This window comes from Rutilus rutilus (genome assembly GCF_951802725.1).
Source record: "Rutilus rutilus genome assembly, chromosome: 8".
Taxonomy (NCBI): domain Eukaryota; kingdom Metazoa; phylum Chordata; class Actinopteri; order Cypriniformes; family Leuciscidae; genus Rutilus; species Rutilus rutilus.
Genome location: NC_140222.1, coordinates 23,462,265 through 23,481,578, shown reverse-complemented (window position 1 = coordinate 23,481,578; position 19,314 = coordinate 23,462,265). Strand labels below are relative to the sequence as shown.

Here is a 19,314-nt window from a genome sequence, read left to right as displayed (position 1 = left end):
CTTACAAAACCCTTGTGTTCCCTTGCAAAACTTTTGTGTTTGCTCTTTTGAGATTAATGGGGTCTTTTCTTCAGGAGAAACATCTGAGCAACATGAGACTAAAGCAAGGGTCTCCAATTAATCTTATTGCAGACAATGAGAAACAAGTGAGATCATGTGAATTTTCATATAGACGTGGGCTACTAAAGTATCATCCCTGAGAAATTTTGTCTCAGATATTTCTCCTCAAAACTCTTTAGTAAAGATTCAATTTGGAATGCATGAGATAAAAAAAACATATTTCAATGCTTTTGCATTCGCTCGAAAACGTTTTGCGTTTCGCTGAGAAACTTTGCGTTCACTTACAAAACCTTTGCATTCACTCGCAACACTTTTGCATTCTTTGCGTGGGAACTCAAAGGTTTTGCGAGCCAAAGCTAAATTTCTTAGGGGAATGCAAACATTTTGCGAGCGAACCCAAAAGCACTGATAACATATTTTTCCTCCCATCTCAAATTTTTCTCCTTTACCATGTCCCTTTATAGGGGCTCTGTAGCCAAATGATTACTTCCGCGATGAATCTTAGCCTATGGCGACTATACTCGATTTTCATTTATTGTATCGGCCGATATTGGATGTTAATTTGTGCATGCTTATTTTCCCTAATTTTTACATTTAGATTGCATTTACAGTCATCTGATGCTCACAATTATTTAGACAAAATAGTCTACAATTATAAAATTGGCCAGTATCAGTAATCCGCCATAATATAAAAATAATTTTCTGCTTATCGGTATCGACCAGAATTTCAAATCTGTCAGGGGTGACCACAATCTTAGCTAATACACGTCATATATTCTGACATATTGTTGATGTCGCACAATCCATGGATTTTACCCTGGATCACATTGTACAATCCTAAACAACAATCATAAAGGACATAAAAAATTGCACTGTGCACCAGAGTTAAACGACTGACGTTGCTACTAGAGTATCTGCACATTTTGAGAAGATCTGATTCTCCTTATTGATTTAACTCTCTTTTTACGCTAAGTGAGATGCCAGCAGTACTTGAACCAACTGTTATTTTAGTCGGAAAGTTGGCATAATGGTCCAAATCCATAATGAAGGTCCAATGACAAATTTAGCTGTAGTTACGGTATTCGAAGGAAGGTCAGAATAAATTAAGAGAAGCACTGTGAAAAAGATAACATACTGGAGACATTTCTATCCAGACTGTGTTGGATTTCTCAGAGGATGCCTGAGTTAGGCAAAAACATTTTGCTAAATTACTCTTTTACAGACATTGTATGAGAAAAACATGATTAAAATCTCTAAATATGTCAGTGAAACATGAATTTACCTGTCAATATAATCCTCTTCTGAGCCGTGCAAAATCTATATTGTATTCAGACTAAGCACATTTTCCCTCCTTGATATTTCACTGAACATCATATACAAATTGATGAGGCTTGTCCGCAACATTTAAATGCCAAGTACTTTATAGGTCATATTATATATATTTTTAGTCATTTTTAATGTTTTGTAATGTAGTTTTTCATTTTTTCAGAACTTTTCCTTTTGTGTCCCAGAGAAGACAGAACATCATACCGATTTGGAATGACATGAAGGTGAGTAAATAACAACAGTATTTCCACTTTCGACTGAAGTGTTCGTTAACATTATCAGTGTAGAGTCGGCCATCTTAACATTGATTAACTGCTGCACTAAGAAACGCACACACACGCTAATTAATTTCCTTGCTAATACGTTTGTTTGAAAACACAATTAGCGAAGTCTGCACTAAACATTAGGCAGTCATAAATAATGTAACGAGTCACTACGATCATTGTTTTTCTTTTCGTTAGTCACACAGAATACAGCAGGTCAGTGCATGTGTCTTCTCAGTAATTAATATCCTCGCCCATATGATCCAGCTGTAGCTGGCGGGGGGAGGGGGGGGGGGGGGGGGTGTCTCGGTGACAGCCTGCATCAGTTCATTTCTGAGCAGAAAATGGCTGTAATTAAAAAGCCATTCCGGATCCCTTAACGCCTTCCGCCTCTCGCCCCAAGAGCTTCCCCCCTGGATGAATGCCGTGAACAGAAAGTTGATGTCTCCTCTCCGTCATTTGTAGTATATATCATTAGAATATACAACTTTAATATACTTAAAGTTAGTGTTGGACTAGTCTCAGCCTCAGACGAACCACTGGCTAAACGTCTGATGCATATAGCACACTTAACTAGAAACACTTCAGGATTTTCGAAGTCGTCATCTGATTGGTTGAATTCTACAGGATGTCCGGGTGTCGCATTCTTTAACGGTCCGCCCTGGAAACAAAGATGCCGTGACGCCAAACCCCCTCATGGAAGAAGAACGACGTCATGTTTACAACTGTGACAATGACGTGCTTATCTGGATCAACTAAATGCTGGATTTTCATAAGTATAAGAAATCTGTAAAGTTTAAGTCCAAGAGTTTTACACACCGCGGACCAAAACAAACTGTGATTGGTTGCTTTACATGTCAGTCAGAAGGCCTCATGACGGTCATTGGCCAATGAAAGCTGCTATGGAGTCCAGACCTTCTGCTGTCATTCTCAAGGTCTGGCTACGCGAGACTAGGGTTGGCCCATTTAACAAACATCCACAACACCTTGCGTCATAGCCAGAGCTCACCACAATGACGCATCACTGATTACGCCCCACCGACAGTTAGGTTTAGGGGCGGACTTTCATGTATACTTTTTTCTTCCTAAAAATATGTTTCCGCATGAATCATATCGTTGGAATTCATGTGAAATCATCACCTCGTAAAATAGTTTTCTCATGAGATCAGTTTGCTTGTAGTATAATACACTGTTTTTTTTGTCATATTACACTGATGGATGTTTTATGAAAAAAATTAAAGTGCAGTAAGACAAAACACATTTATATTTAAAATACAATACATTAAATCATGCCTTAATATCTTATACAGTGTTGTTAAGTCAATTTATCTCATTTTGAGGATTATTAGATATTTTTTCTTGTAAACAAGTCACAAAAACACTAACAAAGAACTTGAGAAGTATTCTTTTGCAATGTGTAAACGTTTGATGATTGGGAGTCGTTTGTTTGAACTTTAGGGGTGTTTTGGGAATGATCAGTGAATAAATAACTGAGAAGATTGTGTAACTGTACATTGGGGTCTTATTTTAACTCCAGAGATTATTGAGGTCTCACACTTTCTGTTTTATGCAGTAATATATTCTGTTCCTCGCCATTTTTGGAGCAATTTCACTACACATCAACCCATTTATATCGAGCGTGTTACTTCGTGGGCGAGTAGGTGCTGAATTTCTTTTCCACCGCAGTGCAGATAGAACTGGATAAGATTTGTATTACTTTTGTGTGAAATGACAAATTTAACTTTGTACAGCCAAGTGTTTTGACAGGAACAGAGGGATTGTAAAAGAAGAACAATTGATGAAAACTTGATCCAAAAAATCAGGCCTTGAGAAAGTGTGAATATATGCAGTATGAAGTGCAGGTTTTTGAAGGATATGACCAAATATGATGATTTTGGAGATGGCAATAAAAGCAGATGAGTTTTAAATTACCATTACTTCCATTAAATTGTCAAGCTTAAAAGTTTTATAACCTACAATCCAGTTTAATGCACCAAGACTAAGTTATCCAGAGGTTGCAACCCACTTCTGCAATCAAATTTTTTCTGGGAAGGGAACTGGATATTCAATGAGAAAATGTAATTCTGTCCATTGGGAATTGACTGGATAATGAAAAGTGGGTGTTGCGAAGCAGAATGGAGGCAGATGGTTGAAGGAAAAGGGTTGAAAAGAGTGCGTGATTTCAGAAAAAAAGAAAAGTTGTTCCTTTTGTTTTAAGATTAGGTTAAAGATTTGTTTCATTTTCTTTTGGAATTCAATCAGGCACAATAAGAGCAGAACCATGTTTTTGAAAAGTATAGTAAATGGGACTATTTTGACTATTTTGATTCACGGCCCTAACATCTGCGTGCTGACTTCACCAGTTTCTCCACAGCCAACTTCCTCCAAACACACGTGTTTATGGGTGTGGGTCTTTCTCTCCAGAGCCCCTCTTCATATCTGGTCCAGGGAGCAACTGCAGCTTGTTTGAATTCAAAGGGTGGGGCTACAAGTTCAGATAACCAACATGAGAAAATATGAGGTTCATATCTGAAAAACACCAGAGAGAGACATTCCAACAGACAGACAGATAAAGAGGTGAGACGTTCAGCACATGGCCCTTTAGCTGCATACACTATCAAACTCGAGACTAAGTTCCAGTCAGTGGACGTCAATTGGTGAAACGAGGCAAGACAACCTGCTGCAGTTGGCCTGGTAAGTTTCAGCTCTGTCATTCACTCCACTTTGTTTTGTTTTTTTTGCTGTCGTGAGACCCTCGTGTAGCTTCGTAAGGACACGCTGCCCTTTCGCTGTGACAGAAGGTGGGGACATTAGATCCATGCTGCAAGGCAACACCTGCAATGTAACTAATTGTCGGTCTCATTCTGTCAGCGGCGACGCTTTCGAATTTGACAAATAAGACTCATCACAGGCGCCTGGTCCTTCGTGTCATTTCTGCATTTTCCTGGGAAAAGTTTGAAATAATCCACACCACCTTAATTAGCTTCCCAACGCACGTATTCCTCCTCAATGTGACATTATGCTGAATTTAGGACAAAAACTGGCTGTTCGCTGACTGATTTGGAATGTTAAACATAGTTGGCAAACTCTTCACTGATTCCACTTGAATTTAGGATTAGCATGTTGCTAAGCTAACACTGCAAAAAAAGTATAAGCATAAAAAGTAAATAGCACTCTTAAATGTTAGGTAAAATATTTTTTGTTAGACTAGACTTTCATTATTGAATGATAAGTGAATATCTAGCAGCTTCAGGATCAAAGTCAGGTGGATTCTGATTGGCTGTCTATGTTTTTATCGTTCATCAGCTGGGGAAAAAAATCTTTCTAAAAAGTGATTTCAGCTATATTGTTCCTCTGTGTCATTGTTAGGACTCCGCTATTCTCATAGAATGATTATTAAAACTTTATAATTATTGTTATAGGTATTGTCCTTAGAACGGGCCTAAAGAGCACAAATTGAGTAAGATTCCAGTAGTTGATGTTAGCATGTTGCTAAGCTAACAACATTATACTCTAATAAAAAGTACATATGACTAAAACTATTGATTAAAATAGTATTTATAGTAGATTACATTTTTTATTCATGTTTTTCAGTATTGAATTAAGTGAATTTCTAGTCGACACATCTGCCATATTACATTTGTTTACACGTAGGCTAGCTTCTTAAAGAAGCGTAAGTACAGAACACACAAATATTGAGTAAAATTGTGATTAAAAAAACAAACAAATCTACAATAGGCTAGTATTTAAACTACACTTTTCAAGGTTTAACATATTATAAGTGTAGCATTTCTCTGGACTTATCTGCCATTTTATTACAAAGAATTGTCTCGTATTGATTCCAGTAAAATTTTGTTAGCTTGTTGCTAAGCTAACAACCTCATAATACGCATACAAATTCTATAGCACCCATTAAATTGAATAAAATAAATTTTATAAGAATGTTTTTAATATTTTGTGAAGTGAATGAGAAGTACTTTACATACAAATATGTATTGTACCAAAAATGTATTGTAGAAGGAATGGAATTACTTCGAGCATGTTTATATTGCCTTAAAATGCTGTCTAAGTAGATTGAGGTAACACAATTTACCTCAGCATCATTTATCTTTAAACACAGTTGATATGTCTTTAATTAGCTGTATATGTGCATATGTGAATCTATTACTGCTAATCTCCTCTTTTGAAGATGACACTTTTGGTTATCATATCTGAGGCTGTGTAAAAATCGTTCTTAAATAGGGGAGGGAAACTCTTTCAAAGCCAAATGAAAATTGCAGCATGTACTTACGTGAACTGCCCAAGATCGTCAGTAAACAGTTTCATATGTTCTTGACTGATAACTTTGAACGCTCACCAGTGTTTCATCCAACGATTAATTTTCTAAAAATAAGGGCGTGGGACTGTATGCATGCAGTGGCAGCCAATCAGAAGCCAGATCATGCTTGGAGATTCTGTGCCGCAGCCAACAGCTTCACAGTCTGCTGATATCGGACAACTGTCGACACTTTCTGTTCACAGCTGATGTGTCAGAGCTAACTGAGAGTCTCATGCAAGCCATTTCTTGGTAGATGCACCAGTATTGAAGCAAATGCAGTGTTAAAAACATGATTGTACATACATTTGATTTTGAACATGTATTTGTATTTTAAAGAAAAAAAATGACTGCACCAGTCGAACGACTTACCGATTCAGCCATGGGGGATGTGACTCAAAGCCCTTCACTATCCATAAGCCCAACTGATCTAGCTCCACAGACCACAACATGGATTTTACACAATGACACATGTAAGTGTGTTTCTCATACTTCTGAACAAATATGGAGCAATTTATTCACTCTTTCACAAACTCTTTAGTGATTGCATAATTCTAATTTCACTGACTTGAAATGTATTTAAAGGGATAGTTTACCCAAAAATCTAATTTGTTTATTCACTTTCATTTTGTTTCATCCCTGTTATTTATTTATATTTATTTATTTTTTGTTATTAATGTATTATAGGCTATGTATTATTACATATTATAAATACAACATTAGATTACATAATATTTTATTCACTTTCATTTTGTTTCAGTCATGAAATTATATTTATTTATTTGTTTATTTCATTTGTTTGTTGTCGTTGATATATTACATGTATTATGTATTATATTTGATATAATTATCTATTCATAACATTCTTCAAAAAATCTTAAGATGTTGAGATCTGAAAGGACGGGGAAAGTAGGACGACAGGAAAACCGAGTAAATATAGGACTTGTGCGTATGGTGTTTTGTGATTCTGGTCCGGTAGTGCTTAATTTAGGATGGCCTCTGATTTGGTGCCTTTGAAAAGTGCAGGATTGGTGTACGTACTCAAGGCCTTTTCATGTAATGAATGTAACAGCAAGGCTGGCGAAGTGTGTTTTGATTCTTCAGACTCCTTGTGTGTGGATTGTGTTTCAGGGTCATGAAACTGGATCTCCTTTTGGATTAACACTAAATAACCTCTTGATATATAAGCAATATCACACGAGTAGCCGTGCGATATGGCTCTATATCAGCACGGCTGTAATTCGGCTGTAGGCCGTAAATTAAAGGGGTGGTATAATGCCCTTTTCACAAGATGTAAAATAAGTCTTTGATGTCCCCAGAGTGTGTATGTGAAGTTTTAGCTCAAAATACCCCATAGTTTTATATAGCATATTCAAATTTTCACTTTTTGAGGGTGAGCAAAAACGCACCGTTTTGTTTCTGTTCCTTTAAATGCAAATGAGATGCTGTGGCACAGAGGGCGGAGCTTCAAGAGCTCCTGTCCTTTTACCTCACACACACATACACTGAACATTTCAAAAACGTTTAGCCTTTTATGTTCAAACCGCATTCAGACAAATGATGGAGAGACTCAAGAAGAAGTGACAACATGTAGAATGCAACAGGACATTTCTGAATGGTTAGTTGATGAATTTCTGTAGCTGATGTGTAGTTATCTTCTAGTCATTGATTAGCATATTCTGTCTTAATAATCTACAAATCGTGTTCAGGGGGCGGGGTTTATGCAAATTCTAGGGTTGGTGATGTCACTAACCCTGGAGGAATGTCCTTGTTGTAGTCCTTAAAGGTTTCAGCAAGTTCACTCAATGTCACACTGAAATATCATCATGTGACTGACTACATATGAGGCAACTTTATTGGACAACATTTTTTCCTTGAATTAATTAATAGCTGTCAAAACTCATTTTTATCACGGAAAAAGCCATACAAACATTATTTTACAGAAGCTCCCTTGAGAAACAATTACTGGCCAAATGGGGTTTTAGCACATACTGTATTGTTATGGTCCTTTTTGTGAGCGCACAATAACTGTTATACAACGCTCTCCATCTCTCTCTTTAAGTTGCCGCACGTATGGCAGCCCAATAATCTCAAGCTTTCAAAACATTGCTCGCTCTACGTTGGTCCGCGCGCTGGAGTGATGTGCAATTTGTTTAGCGAGAGGCACTCTTTAATGGCTAAAGGGGAGGAACGCAACTGGAAGAAAAGCCTTTTATTGCTCCAACATGGAGATCTTTCAGACAAGAGCAAAATATACAGGCACTCAACTTTCCTGCCAGTCAAAGCACAGTCCATCTAAAGAGATGGCCGAATGTGTGTGGACAGGTAGGCCTATTGAATCAGTATCTTTGCCTTTCACTTTGACTCTAAGGTAGGACACAAAAGTACTGTGGAGAGATGCAATATTTTCTTTGACCAACAAAGAAAAAAGGTTTACAGTTATAATTTAAATATTTATTAAAGGGGTGGTTGATTATGATTTCACTTTTTTAACTTTAGTTAGTGTGTAATGTTGCTGTTTGAGCATAAACAACATCATCAAAGTTACAATGCTCAAAGTTCAGAGCAAAAGGAGATATTTCCTTTTAAAGAAATTGCTTTTTAAGCCCTATTCAGGCTGTAATTGCCTTGTCATTTACAGATGTAAAAATTGTTTAAAAAAATGGCTGTTTGAGTTGAAAATGTCTGTTTTCTCCCATCGTCCAGGGAAAAATTCCTGCTGGTTATCATTTTTGCCCGCTATTTTATTTTATTTTTGATAAATGTCAATACTTTTGGATTAAGTTTTGATCTACTCAATGTACTGATGTACAATGGTTTATTGATGTTTCTATATTTGGTTGTGTTGTTTGCATTTGCAGCTCGTTTCTGTATTTGGTTACGTTGTGAGTATTTGCAATGTGTTTCTGAATTTGGTTGCTTTTTGAGTATTTGCTGCTTGTTTCTGTATTTGGTTTGCGTTGTGAGTATTTGTAGCTTGTTTCTGTATTTGGTTGCGTCGTGAGTGTTTGCAGCTCTTTTCTGTATTTGGATACGTTGTGAGTATTTGCAGTGTGTTTCTGAATTTGGTTGCGTTGTGAGTATTTGCAGTGTGTTTCTGAATTTGGTTGTGTTGTGAGTATTTGCAGTGCGTTTCTGAATTTGGTTGCGTTGTGAGTATTTGCAGTGTGTTTCTGAATTTGGTTGCGTTGTGAGTATTTGCCGTGTGTTTCTGAATTTGGTTGTGTTGTGAGTGTTTGCAGTGCGTTTCTGAATTTGGTTGCGTTGTGAGTGTTTGCAGTGCGTTTCTGTATTTGGTTGTGTTGTGAGTGTTTGCAGTGTGTTTCTGAATTTGGTTGTGTTGTGAGTATTTGCAGCTTGTTTCTGTATTTGGTTGTGTTGTGAGTATTTGCAGCTTGTTTCTGTATTTGGTTGTGTTGTGAGTATTTGCAGTGTGTTTCTGAATTTGGTTGCGTTGTGAGTATTTGCAGCTCGTTTCTGTATTTGGTTACATTGGCCCTCATTTATCATTCTTGCGTAGAAACGGGCGTATATATTGGCGTAAGATTATGCTTACACTCCTCTCATCGCCTGATTTATGAAGCTGTGCGTACCTTTGAAATCCAGGTGTACGCAATACCTGCGCTTGATAAATGCCGCGGCTGAAAACGATCGTCATTAGAATAACACGCCCCTATATATTCAAGTCTCCGCTCCCTCCACGCCCTCATTTTACGCCATGGACACACGGAAGACGGCAAAGAAGAGAAACTTCTTTGAGAAAGAGAAAGCGAAACCAGGGAAGTGGAAAGAAACAAAATTGATTTCTAGATTTTTATTATTAATGACGCTTATTGTTATTTAGAAGAAGAATGTCGTTATTATTATTATTTGTATTATTATTATTATTTAAAAGAAGAATGTCATTTTTATTATTTTGTCAGTCTGAATTATTTTTTGGTCATTGAAAGCCTTTCATTACTAAACCCAGTCCGTGCACACCTGCCGGGCCTAACCCTGGCCTAACCATCGTTTCAAAGAATATACAACGGCGATCGCGTCGAGTATAAACGCCTCGTCCATTTGGGGAGGTGCGCGCGCAGTCTGCGGAGACTCGCGCTGCGGAGCCAGGCGAAAGTATAAACTAGGCTTGAAACGTCAGGTAAAGCGCACAGGCTCACAACTTAAGGAATACATATGCCTACAATTCAAATGCTTTGGTAAAGTCACACAAATTAAACATTGAAGTCCATGTTGCACAAAAATAAACACTGAAGTTTATAATTACTTGTTGTTGTTTTTTTTTTACAGTGGGTCATAATATATCATATCTTTTAGTTTGTCAGTGCGTTTTGTGGTGTTGGGAATTGTTTTTCCGCGCATTCCCGCACTCAAAACGTGCGTACACCACCTCCTGAGCTGGCGTAGGATTTGAGCGTGCCGTACGCCAACGTCCATATTGATAAATCTCAAAGTCACCGTGGTTTTGGGTGTACGCCAGGTGTACGCTGGAAATTTGGTGTACGCACTTTTGATAAATGAGGGCCATTGTGAGTATTTGCAGTGCGTTTCTAAATTTGGTTGCGTTGTGAGTATTTGCAGCTCGCTTCTGTATCTGGTTTTGAGTATTTGCAGCAAGTTTCTGTATTTGCTTGCATTGTGAGTATTTGCAGCTCATTTCTGTATTTGGTTGCGTTGAATTTGCAGTAAATGTGTTGACAAACTGATGAAAATGTGTTTTCTTTAGTTGCAGCCCGTTGAGCTTTCTCAGCCACCGTACGTTTAGGCTGTTTCTGTGAATTGTTCTATAGCTTTTGTGAACGAGTCATTCAGTCCAATTTGAGAGTGAATCAGCCAGTGAGTTTGGTGAAATAAATCATTCAGATCGGTTCTTCGAACCTGTTCACATTGTTTACTAAAATTATTTGACCTTAAAATAGGGAGTTTTAGCATTTAGAAGATTTAGTTGCATTGCCTATATGAATACATTTTTTTACTCGTAAAATTAAACATAAATCTTGCAAAACAAAAAAGCAAAGTTTGAAAAGTGGTGATGACAACTATTCATTTTCAAATGTTTTTAATCATGTTTTTTACAACAATTCTCTGACACAAGCCTCAATTGTGCCAAATACCCAAATTCGAATGATAAAAGTGTCAAAAAGTAGCCGTATCTCATCCATAAAAAGGCCCGTAATTTACTTCTGGAAAAATTACTGATCAATGTCTGATTTTTAAATCAAATCTTGTCAGAGAATCATTGAACAGGTTCGCAAAACCGGTCTGAATGATTCATTCAGGAATTCAACTGATCAGTTTGTTCACAGTTGGACTATTCGGTCATGAAATGGATTGATAGAAATGTTCACAAATGTTGAGTCGAATCTTTTGTAGTGGTAGAAAAACACTGACATTTCCTATTCCATCTAGTGCCTGATAATGCTGATATTACCTTACATCCATGTTAAACGATTACCGTCTGAATAGCACTTAAGATCTTCCTCTTGTCAGTCCTACCTTGATATGTCATGTAACGAAACTTCAAATTTTTCGGAATTCATAACGAAACTGCGTTTCATCTCCAGGCTGTTGTTAAAATGTATTTTGAGATTTATTGTTGTGCTTCTTTAGATCTGGAGGGCGTCCTTGTCTTTTTCTCGTGTGCCAAATCAATTGCAGGTGAACTAATCTACCTTTGAAGTCACCTGAATAAAGAACCCCTCCAGACGAAAGCTTTTACCGTACATGCCGAATGGACAGGGAATTGTGGGATTGCAGTCAATGGGGCCTGTCATGGTTTCCATGGTTGCTGTCTCCAGGGAGACGGCAGATGAGAGAAGCATCCTTGCTGATATGGGCTCAGATTACATGTGAGTGGATGTTGACTTCATGAAGACTCATTTATGTAATGTGAATGTGGTATTTTTATGGTTTTATAAACAATTTGCCGTACTACCCATCCCTTCAAGAGTTTCACATGAATATTGTTTCAAAGATTTCATTCAGTGATAATGGTTCAGTGATTCAGTGAGTTGTCGACTCAAGAACCAATCAGACCAAATCAGTCAAATTCGTGATGCGTGAATTAAAGGAACCGTATGTAAGATTGTGGCCAAAACTGGTACTGCAATCACTTTCAAATTACTGTAGAGCGGTGTATCCCCTCCCCCTCCCCCTCCCCCCTGACTCGAGGTTGCCAGCTAGGCTGCAGGATCCAGCAGGAACGTAGGCTGCTACAAGGAGCTTCCGATGGCAAGTGACGAGTCCTACACAGTACGTTTTTTTCCTGTTAATTATGTTTATGCTTCATGAGTGATGCTTTGCGTATTTCGGATTCATAAAGAGGTCTTTCAGGTTTCGTAATGTTAGACATTTTTTATCCGACACGTTTGTAGCTGCAGCTGTGGTAACTAGAGCAGAGCTGGCAACCCGGATGCCGAAACACTACTGACTTCGTGATTGGTAGATAGGTGGAGGGTGGGGCATCAGGCCAAAACACAACATGACAACATCAACATCAGTTGAGGGCTGCAACTTCACTTTTAAATGACAATATCCTGGCCGGACTACAGTGATATAAGTATTTGAAATGAACATGATTTCCTAATGTCTAGTGACATATCAGGGCCATTTTATGATTAATTGAAATACATTTCTTACATACGGTTCCTTTAATTGTTCAGTCCGGTTTGTGAATGTATCAGTGAATCCATTTCAAAAAGTTATTTTGTGAGTTAATCTATCATTTAATTTGGTGAGACTGGTTGTGTGTGAATCATTCTTTCATTTATTCAGTATTTCAGTCAAATTTGTGAGTGAATCAATCATTTAGATGGGTGAATGAATCATTAAGACCAGTTCTGTCAATCATTCAGACTGATTCTGTCAATCATTATTTCTTTTTCATGATCACGTCATTCAGTCCAATTTAAAAGTGAATCAATCATTTTGCTGGGTCATACACACGCACATATATACATATATGCATACATATACACATGTATATATACACATGTATATACACATATACATACATATATATGCATATATATACATATATTAACTATTCAGACCAGTTATGTGACAGGTTCTGTGAATTGTTTTATTGTTTTGGCCAACAAGTTATTCAGTCCGACTTAAAGGGATAGTTCACCCAAAAATGAAAATGCTGTCATCATTTACTCTTCCTCAAGTTGTTCCAAACCTGTATGACTTTCTTTCTTCTGCTGAACACAAAAGAAGATATTTTAAAGAAGGTTGGTAATTAAACATTTGCTGGTCCCCATTGACTTCCATAGTATTTTTTTTTTTCCTACTATGGAAGTCAATGGGGTCCATCAGTCGTTTGGTTACCGACTTTCTTCAAAATATCTTCTTTTGTGTTCAGCAGAAGAAAGAAAGTCATACAGGTTTGGAACAACTTGAGGAAGAGTAAATGATGACAGCATTTTCATTTTTGGGTGAACTATCCCTTTAAGAGAGTAAATCAATTAATTTGTTTAGCCAATGAATCATTCAGACCAGTTCTGTGAACCATTGAAAAAATGTGACTCAAATGAACGATTCTTTAACAAATTAGACACTAATACCAACAACGTATCATATTCAAGGCCCTGGTATTCTTTATTTACTGCGTTCTGCTCCATCTTTTAAAGTATTTTCCTTTGGCCGTGAGTGGGGAAAGACGCATTCACACCATGCGCACTATCTAGTGGACTTTGTTTTCAAGTGCTTAGGTCAAGTCAAGAAACAAAGTATACTTTGGCCTTAAGGCTGTTATGATCCAACCAATTCCCAATGGATAATATTAAATCCTGCTCTATTTTTTTTTTTCTCATTGACAATTCTGTTTTTAGATCACATTGCATTGATTTTAATAATGTCATTCATGGTTATTAACAGGTCTAAGGTGATCTAACGTTTATAAACTGGACTACGAGCGGGTGGACCTCAAGGGGGTCAACTTTTAACTGCATTCTGCTACCAAAAAAAATAAGCATTCTGCTTTCTCCATTGACTTCCATTCAAAATGTAGCCGCATTTCGTCAACACAGTAGATGTCTACCAACAAACTGTTTTGTCTGGAACTTTAGTTGGCTTTTGACTTCTCAGGACAGTTGTTAACAAAGGAATTGGAAGACATTAGACCTCCTTGGTTGACCTGCTAGGCCATGTTTGGTGAACTTGGTTAGGACCAATAAGGGCTGTCATGTAAAACCATGAGCTAGTCTGACTTCAAGGCATGAGGTTGAGAAGCGTCTTTGACATTGGACCAATGTCCATAAGTTCGCCAATTTTCCACTGAGAAGGACAAGATTAGAAGAAAACCCCAGAGACTTTAACAATTCCACCGCTGACATGAACTTGGAAGGACACAGGGTTAAGGGTTAAGAACACAGCAAAGCGGTTCACACGTCTGCTGGAAGAAGACCTGAGGCATTAGATGACATGAATATTCACTTTAGCACGATCCTAGCAAAAAAAAAAAAAAAAAAGGAGTGAAAAACAGGTGTGGGTTGTGATTTCCTGTACTGTCGCCACATTCTTCTCACTTAAAGCGAGAGCAGCACACACACATTTTACTCTGACTGAAAGAGAGATGGGATGCAGACAGGAAGTAGATATCTAGTCACAATTTTTCTGTTGCCGTACAGGCAGACAATAATTGGCATTGAGCGATCCGGACAACATGAGTGTACTGGTAGTGTGTGTTCACACTCCCTCAGGAACAATAATAGCCTCAGAAATAACCTAAAGCTTTAAAGTGGAAACTCAAACATGCTACAGGAGAAAATGGACATAACTGTAAGTGTGTGTGCTACAGACTCTCTCTCTGATACACAGACACACACTGGGGCTGATTAAGTGGGAGTGTCGGTTTATCGTAGGCTCTCAGGGAGTCACGGACGCTGAGCTACAGGACTCACACAATGTGTCTTGCAGGCCTGATAGCAGCGTTCTCAATTCTGCATGCTCTGTTTGTCCAAAAGTCCCAACACCACCAGCCAAAATGTTTCTGTTTGCATTTGTCTAATTTAATAGACTTTTTTTTATTTAAAAATTAAAGTATTTTATTGACATCATGTGGGTGAAAGGGTGAATAGAAATATGTATTAGTATTTACTATATCCCCCTCTGTGTAGTAGTCAGGGTGTGATGTCATCAAAACCACCATGAGTGATGACCTTTAACCTTTCTCATTTTTAAATCTAATTTTTTTTTTCTGTTATTTAGGTCAACAAATTCAACAGTGAACAGATCTTTTAAGTGATTTTTCTTTTTTTTTTTAAGTGAATGGATCATTTAAAGGTATAGCGGAGGATTTTCTTTTTCCGGGTGGATCATCAAGACTATTGGTCCTCCTAAGTGTCAATCATTCTGGTGATATGTTTACGTAAGGCCGTCGTACGTGCTCGTGCACACGATTCACACGATGGCGTGCGCTCAAAACACAGGTTGGGCTTCCCACTGATGCCTCAGTCGCGAAGTTTCTACTTGACAGGTAAAGTTTGGCATGCTATTTGGAGAAATCCATTTAAAATCACTGCTAGTAAAAGTTAATGTAAGCTATGATTAGCTTGTGCATGCTCTCTCGTGCACACGTTTAATAGGCGTTCCCTCTCGGGAGCAGGTAGAGTGTTGCGCATGTGCATTTTTTCAAAAAGTGGAGAGGGCGGTTCTTTTCTAAAATTCGGGAAAATCCTCCGCTATACCTTTAAATGAGCAGATCTTTTAAAGGAACATATGGATCTTTTAAATGAATGAATCATTGACTGGCCGAGTCATTGATGGATTCAATGACTTAAAAAGTTACTTAATGAATAGTTTTAGTTGGTTCAAAAGATTCTACTGAGATAAATCAAAATATTATATATAAATTGCATTTTGTCAACATTCATTATGGTGAATAGCTAGTTTGTACATGTTTGAACAAATCTTTTAGGTGAACACATTTTTTTAGGTGAACAAATCTTAAGTCAACAGATATTTTAAGAGAACAGATCTTTTAATTAAATTGAATCATTGACTGAATGAGTGATTCAATGACTCAAAAAGACACAAAAGTAATGAATAAGTAAACAACGGTCATTCTAGTGAATGCGTTAAAAAGATTCACTAGGATGAATCAAATACCACAACACTAGTAGTGAATCACCAAGTACTTGTAGAATACCAGCCTCTATATTTTATTTCAGGAGGAAACGAAAACACATTTTTCAATAGAATAATATTTAATGCACACTTTTATTGAGGCATCGCTATATGTTATAGTTTACCTTTCGTAACTGAAAATACTTCCATCCTTTTATAGTAGACATCATTAAATGGTAAATTTGCGTTTTCTATGGAAAAAGAATGTGGTTTTGATGTGGTCTAAAATATTTAGAGCTGTGTATGTCTTCATTTCCCTTACATCGATATTGTGCCTACAATAATCTGTTTCAGAGTCTTTACCCAGAATCCCACTGTTCTCTTGTCTTCCTCCATCAATGAGAGCGGTGACAGCAGGAGCAAGAGACACTGGCATATTTCCGTTGCATTCTGGGATGTGAGTAGACAGGGGTGCTCGGAGTAATTATCAGTTTGGTGGTGTTGTGCATCTTCAAGCACTTCACTGGCGTTCTGGAGGCTCTTAAAATATTCACTGTTTGTCTTAAAAGACAAATGGCTTTTGCAACACATTTAACCTGTGTAAATGTAATGAGACATTTTTTAGATCAAAAAAGAAAATTTAGTAGGAAATAATGTTGGCTAGCCTAAGATTTATTTAGATGACATTTATTAAAACAAAATAGAATCAATTTCAATGTCATAATGATTTTATAATATATACAGTTTGTGAATGTCAAAGGTCTGCAAAGTTTTTAAAGGGTTAGTTCACCCAAAAACGAAAATTCTGTCAGTAATTACTCACCCTCATGTTGTTCCAACCCCGTAAGACCTTCGTTCATCTTCGGAACACAAATTAAGATATTTTTTATTAAATCTGAGAGCAGTCTCACTCCTCCATAGGCTTCTAAGGGAATGAAACTTGCTGGCCCAGAAAAGTTATTAAAGACATCGTTAATATAGTCCAAGTGACTACAGTGGCTCAATCTTAAGTTTATAAAGCGACGAGAATACTTTTTGTGCGCAAAACCCCCCAAAAATAACGACTTTATTCCACTATTCATTTCCTTCTCTCTGGGCCTCGAGTGAGTTCACGTAGTGTTTTAGCGCAGCGCTTCTGTGTTGCACGTCACCACGTAGGCTCACTATTGGCCGACGCTGGTCATGTGTGTGATGCGTGATGATGTGCAACACAGACGCGCTGCGCTAAAACACTACGTGAAAAGACTCGAGGCCCAGAGAGAATGAAATTAATAGTGGAATAAAGTCGTTATTTTTGTTTGTTTTTGCGCACAAAAAGTATTCTCGTCGCTTTACAAACTTAAGATTGAGCCACTGTAGTCACTTGGACTATATTAACGATGTCTTTAATAACTTTTTTGCGCCAGCAAGTTTCATTCCCTTAGAAGCCTATGGAGGAGTGAGACTGCTCTCAGATTTAATCAAAAATATCTTAATTTGTGTTCCGAAGATGAACGAAGGTCTTACGGGGTTGGAACAACATGAGGGTGAGTAATTACTGACAGAATTTTCATTTTTGGGTGAACTAACCCTTTAAGATCATATTTCGTGACAAATGGAGTTGGTGTCTCCCAAAGTAGTCAGTAATTCCAGTCTCACTTCCTGCACATTACTGTGTATCAAGTGTTTAGGAAGAGCTAAAATTTTATTTATGGTAATTCATGTTTTGTTTCCAAACCACACTGTAAGCAGTAGACCAATCACAACAGACTGGGTCATCTGACCAATCAGAGCAGAGTACACTAATCACAACAGACTGGGTCATCTGACCAATCAGAGCGGAGTAGACCAATCACGACAGACTGGGTCATCTGACCAATCAGAGCAGAGTAGACCAATCGCAACAGACTTGCTCATCTGACCAATCAGAGCGGAGTAGACCAATCACAACAGACTGGATCATCTGACCAATCAGAGCAGAGTAGACTAATCACAACAGACTGGGTCATCTGACCAATCAGAGCAGAGTAGACTAATCACAACAGACTGGGACATCTGACCAATCAGAGCAGAGTAGACCAATCACGACAGACTGGGTCATCTGACCAATCAGAGCGGAGTAGACCAATCACAACAGACTGGATCATCTGACCAATCAGAGCAGAGTACACTAATCACAACAGACTGGGTCATCTGACCAATCAGAGCGGAGTAGACCAATCACGACAGACTGGGTCATCTGACCAATCAGAGCAGAGTAGACTAATCACAACAGACTGGGTCATCTGACCAATCAGAGCAGAGTAGACTAATCACAACAGACTGGGACATCTGACCAATCAGAGCAGAGTAGACCAATCACAACAGACTGGGTCATCTGACCAATCAGAGCAGAGTAGACCAATCACAACAGACTGGGTCATCTGAGTAACTCTCGGAAAGGAGAGGTTTAGAGAGACTGAATCTTTGAAAGAACTGTTTTCAGACTCTTTGAAATGAGGTGATGTGCAATGTATATTATGAGAAAATCGAAGTGTTTATTTTTACCTTGGATGCACGTAAACCTGTTGTAGGAGACCTCCAAAAAAATGTATAAAAAATTAGGAACCTTTAAAATAGCATAATAATGGCACTTAAATAGAAACCAAAAGTTTCACTTACATGTTCCCTGAGACGCTGAGTTCAACATATAAATACATCTTTGAGATCTTTGTGAATATCTGTCATTTATGCTTTATATAGACATGGCATTAAGTTCAGCTCTCAACATGCAGGAATGAAACTCCCACATGAGAAATGCCTTATTGAAAAGATACAAAACCCTTTCTTCAATCTCTTTGTCTCATTAGCTAAAAATGGAATGTGCAATTACAGTGTGGTTTGGTCCCACTACAGCTTTGACATCTGATGAAATGTTCTCACAAATGCACACAAGAAATAATAACATTCTTTACCTTTTGCTTCCAATTTAGTCCTGGGAATTTTTCTTCCCTGAAATGTGCATCTTAATTGTTCTGTTTTGAATTTACAAAGAGAATAAATGCAGTTGATAGCTCCATAGTTTTATTTTTAGCTCCCTAGTGAAAAGAACGTTAACTTCAGGTAACCTACAGTAATTACATTTGAGGTCCTTCAGAAATTAAATCAAAATCAAATACATCTACAAAATACATATTTGTTTTGTTATATTGGGACACCTAATAAAATATGCAAATATAAGTGGCGTAGAAAATTCACATCTTTTCTATTTTTTATTGTTCAACTCAATGTTTGATACTTGACAGAACAATTTTACAATAG

General features: G+C 37.6%; 1 protein-coding gene across 2 annotated transcripts in view; it reads left to right on the top strand.

The window, feature by feature from the left end:
* The first annotated feature begins 4,126 nt into the window (after window positions 1–4,126).
* LOC311295466 (uncharacterized protein) overlaps window positions 4,127–19,314 on the top strand; it is a 37,878-nt gene continuing 22,690 nt past the window's right edge. Inside the window, exons 1-2 of one of the 2 annotated variants that reach the window (XM_084416854.1) lie at window positions 4,127–4,343; window positions 6,304–6,437. In XM_084416854.1, coding sequence (XP_084272980.1) covers window positions 6,311–6,437 — 127 coding nt within the window. In that variant the 5' untranslated portion in view covers window positions 4,127–4,343; window positions 6,304–6,310. Of the gene's footprint in view, window positions 4,344–6,303; window positions 6,438–10,476; window positions 10,720–11,574; window positions 11,814–19,314 lie in introns of those variants that run through there. The other variant, XM_084416853.1, reaches the window with a different exon arrangement.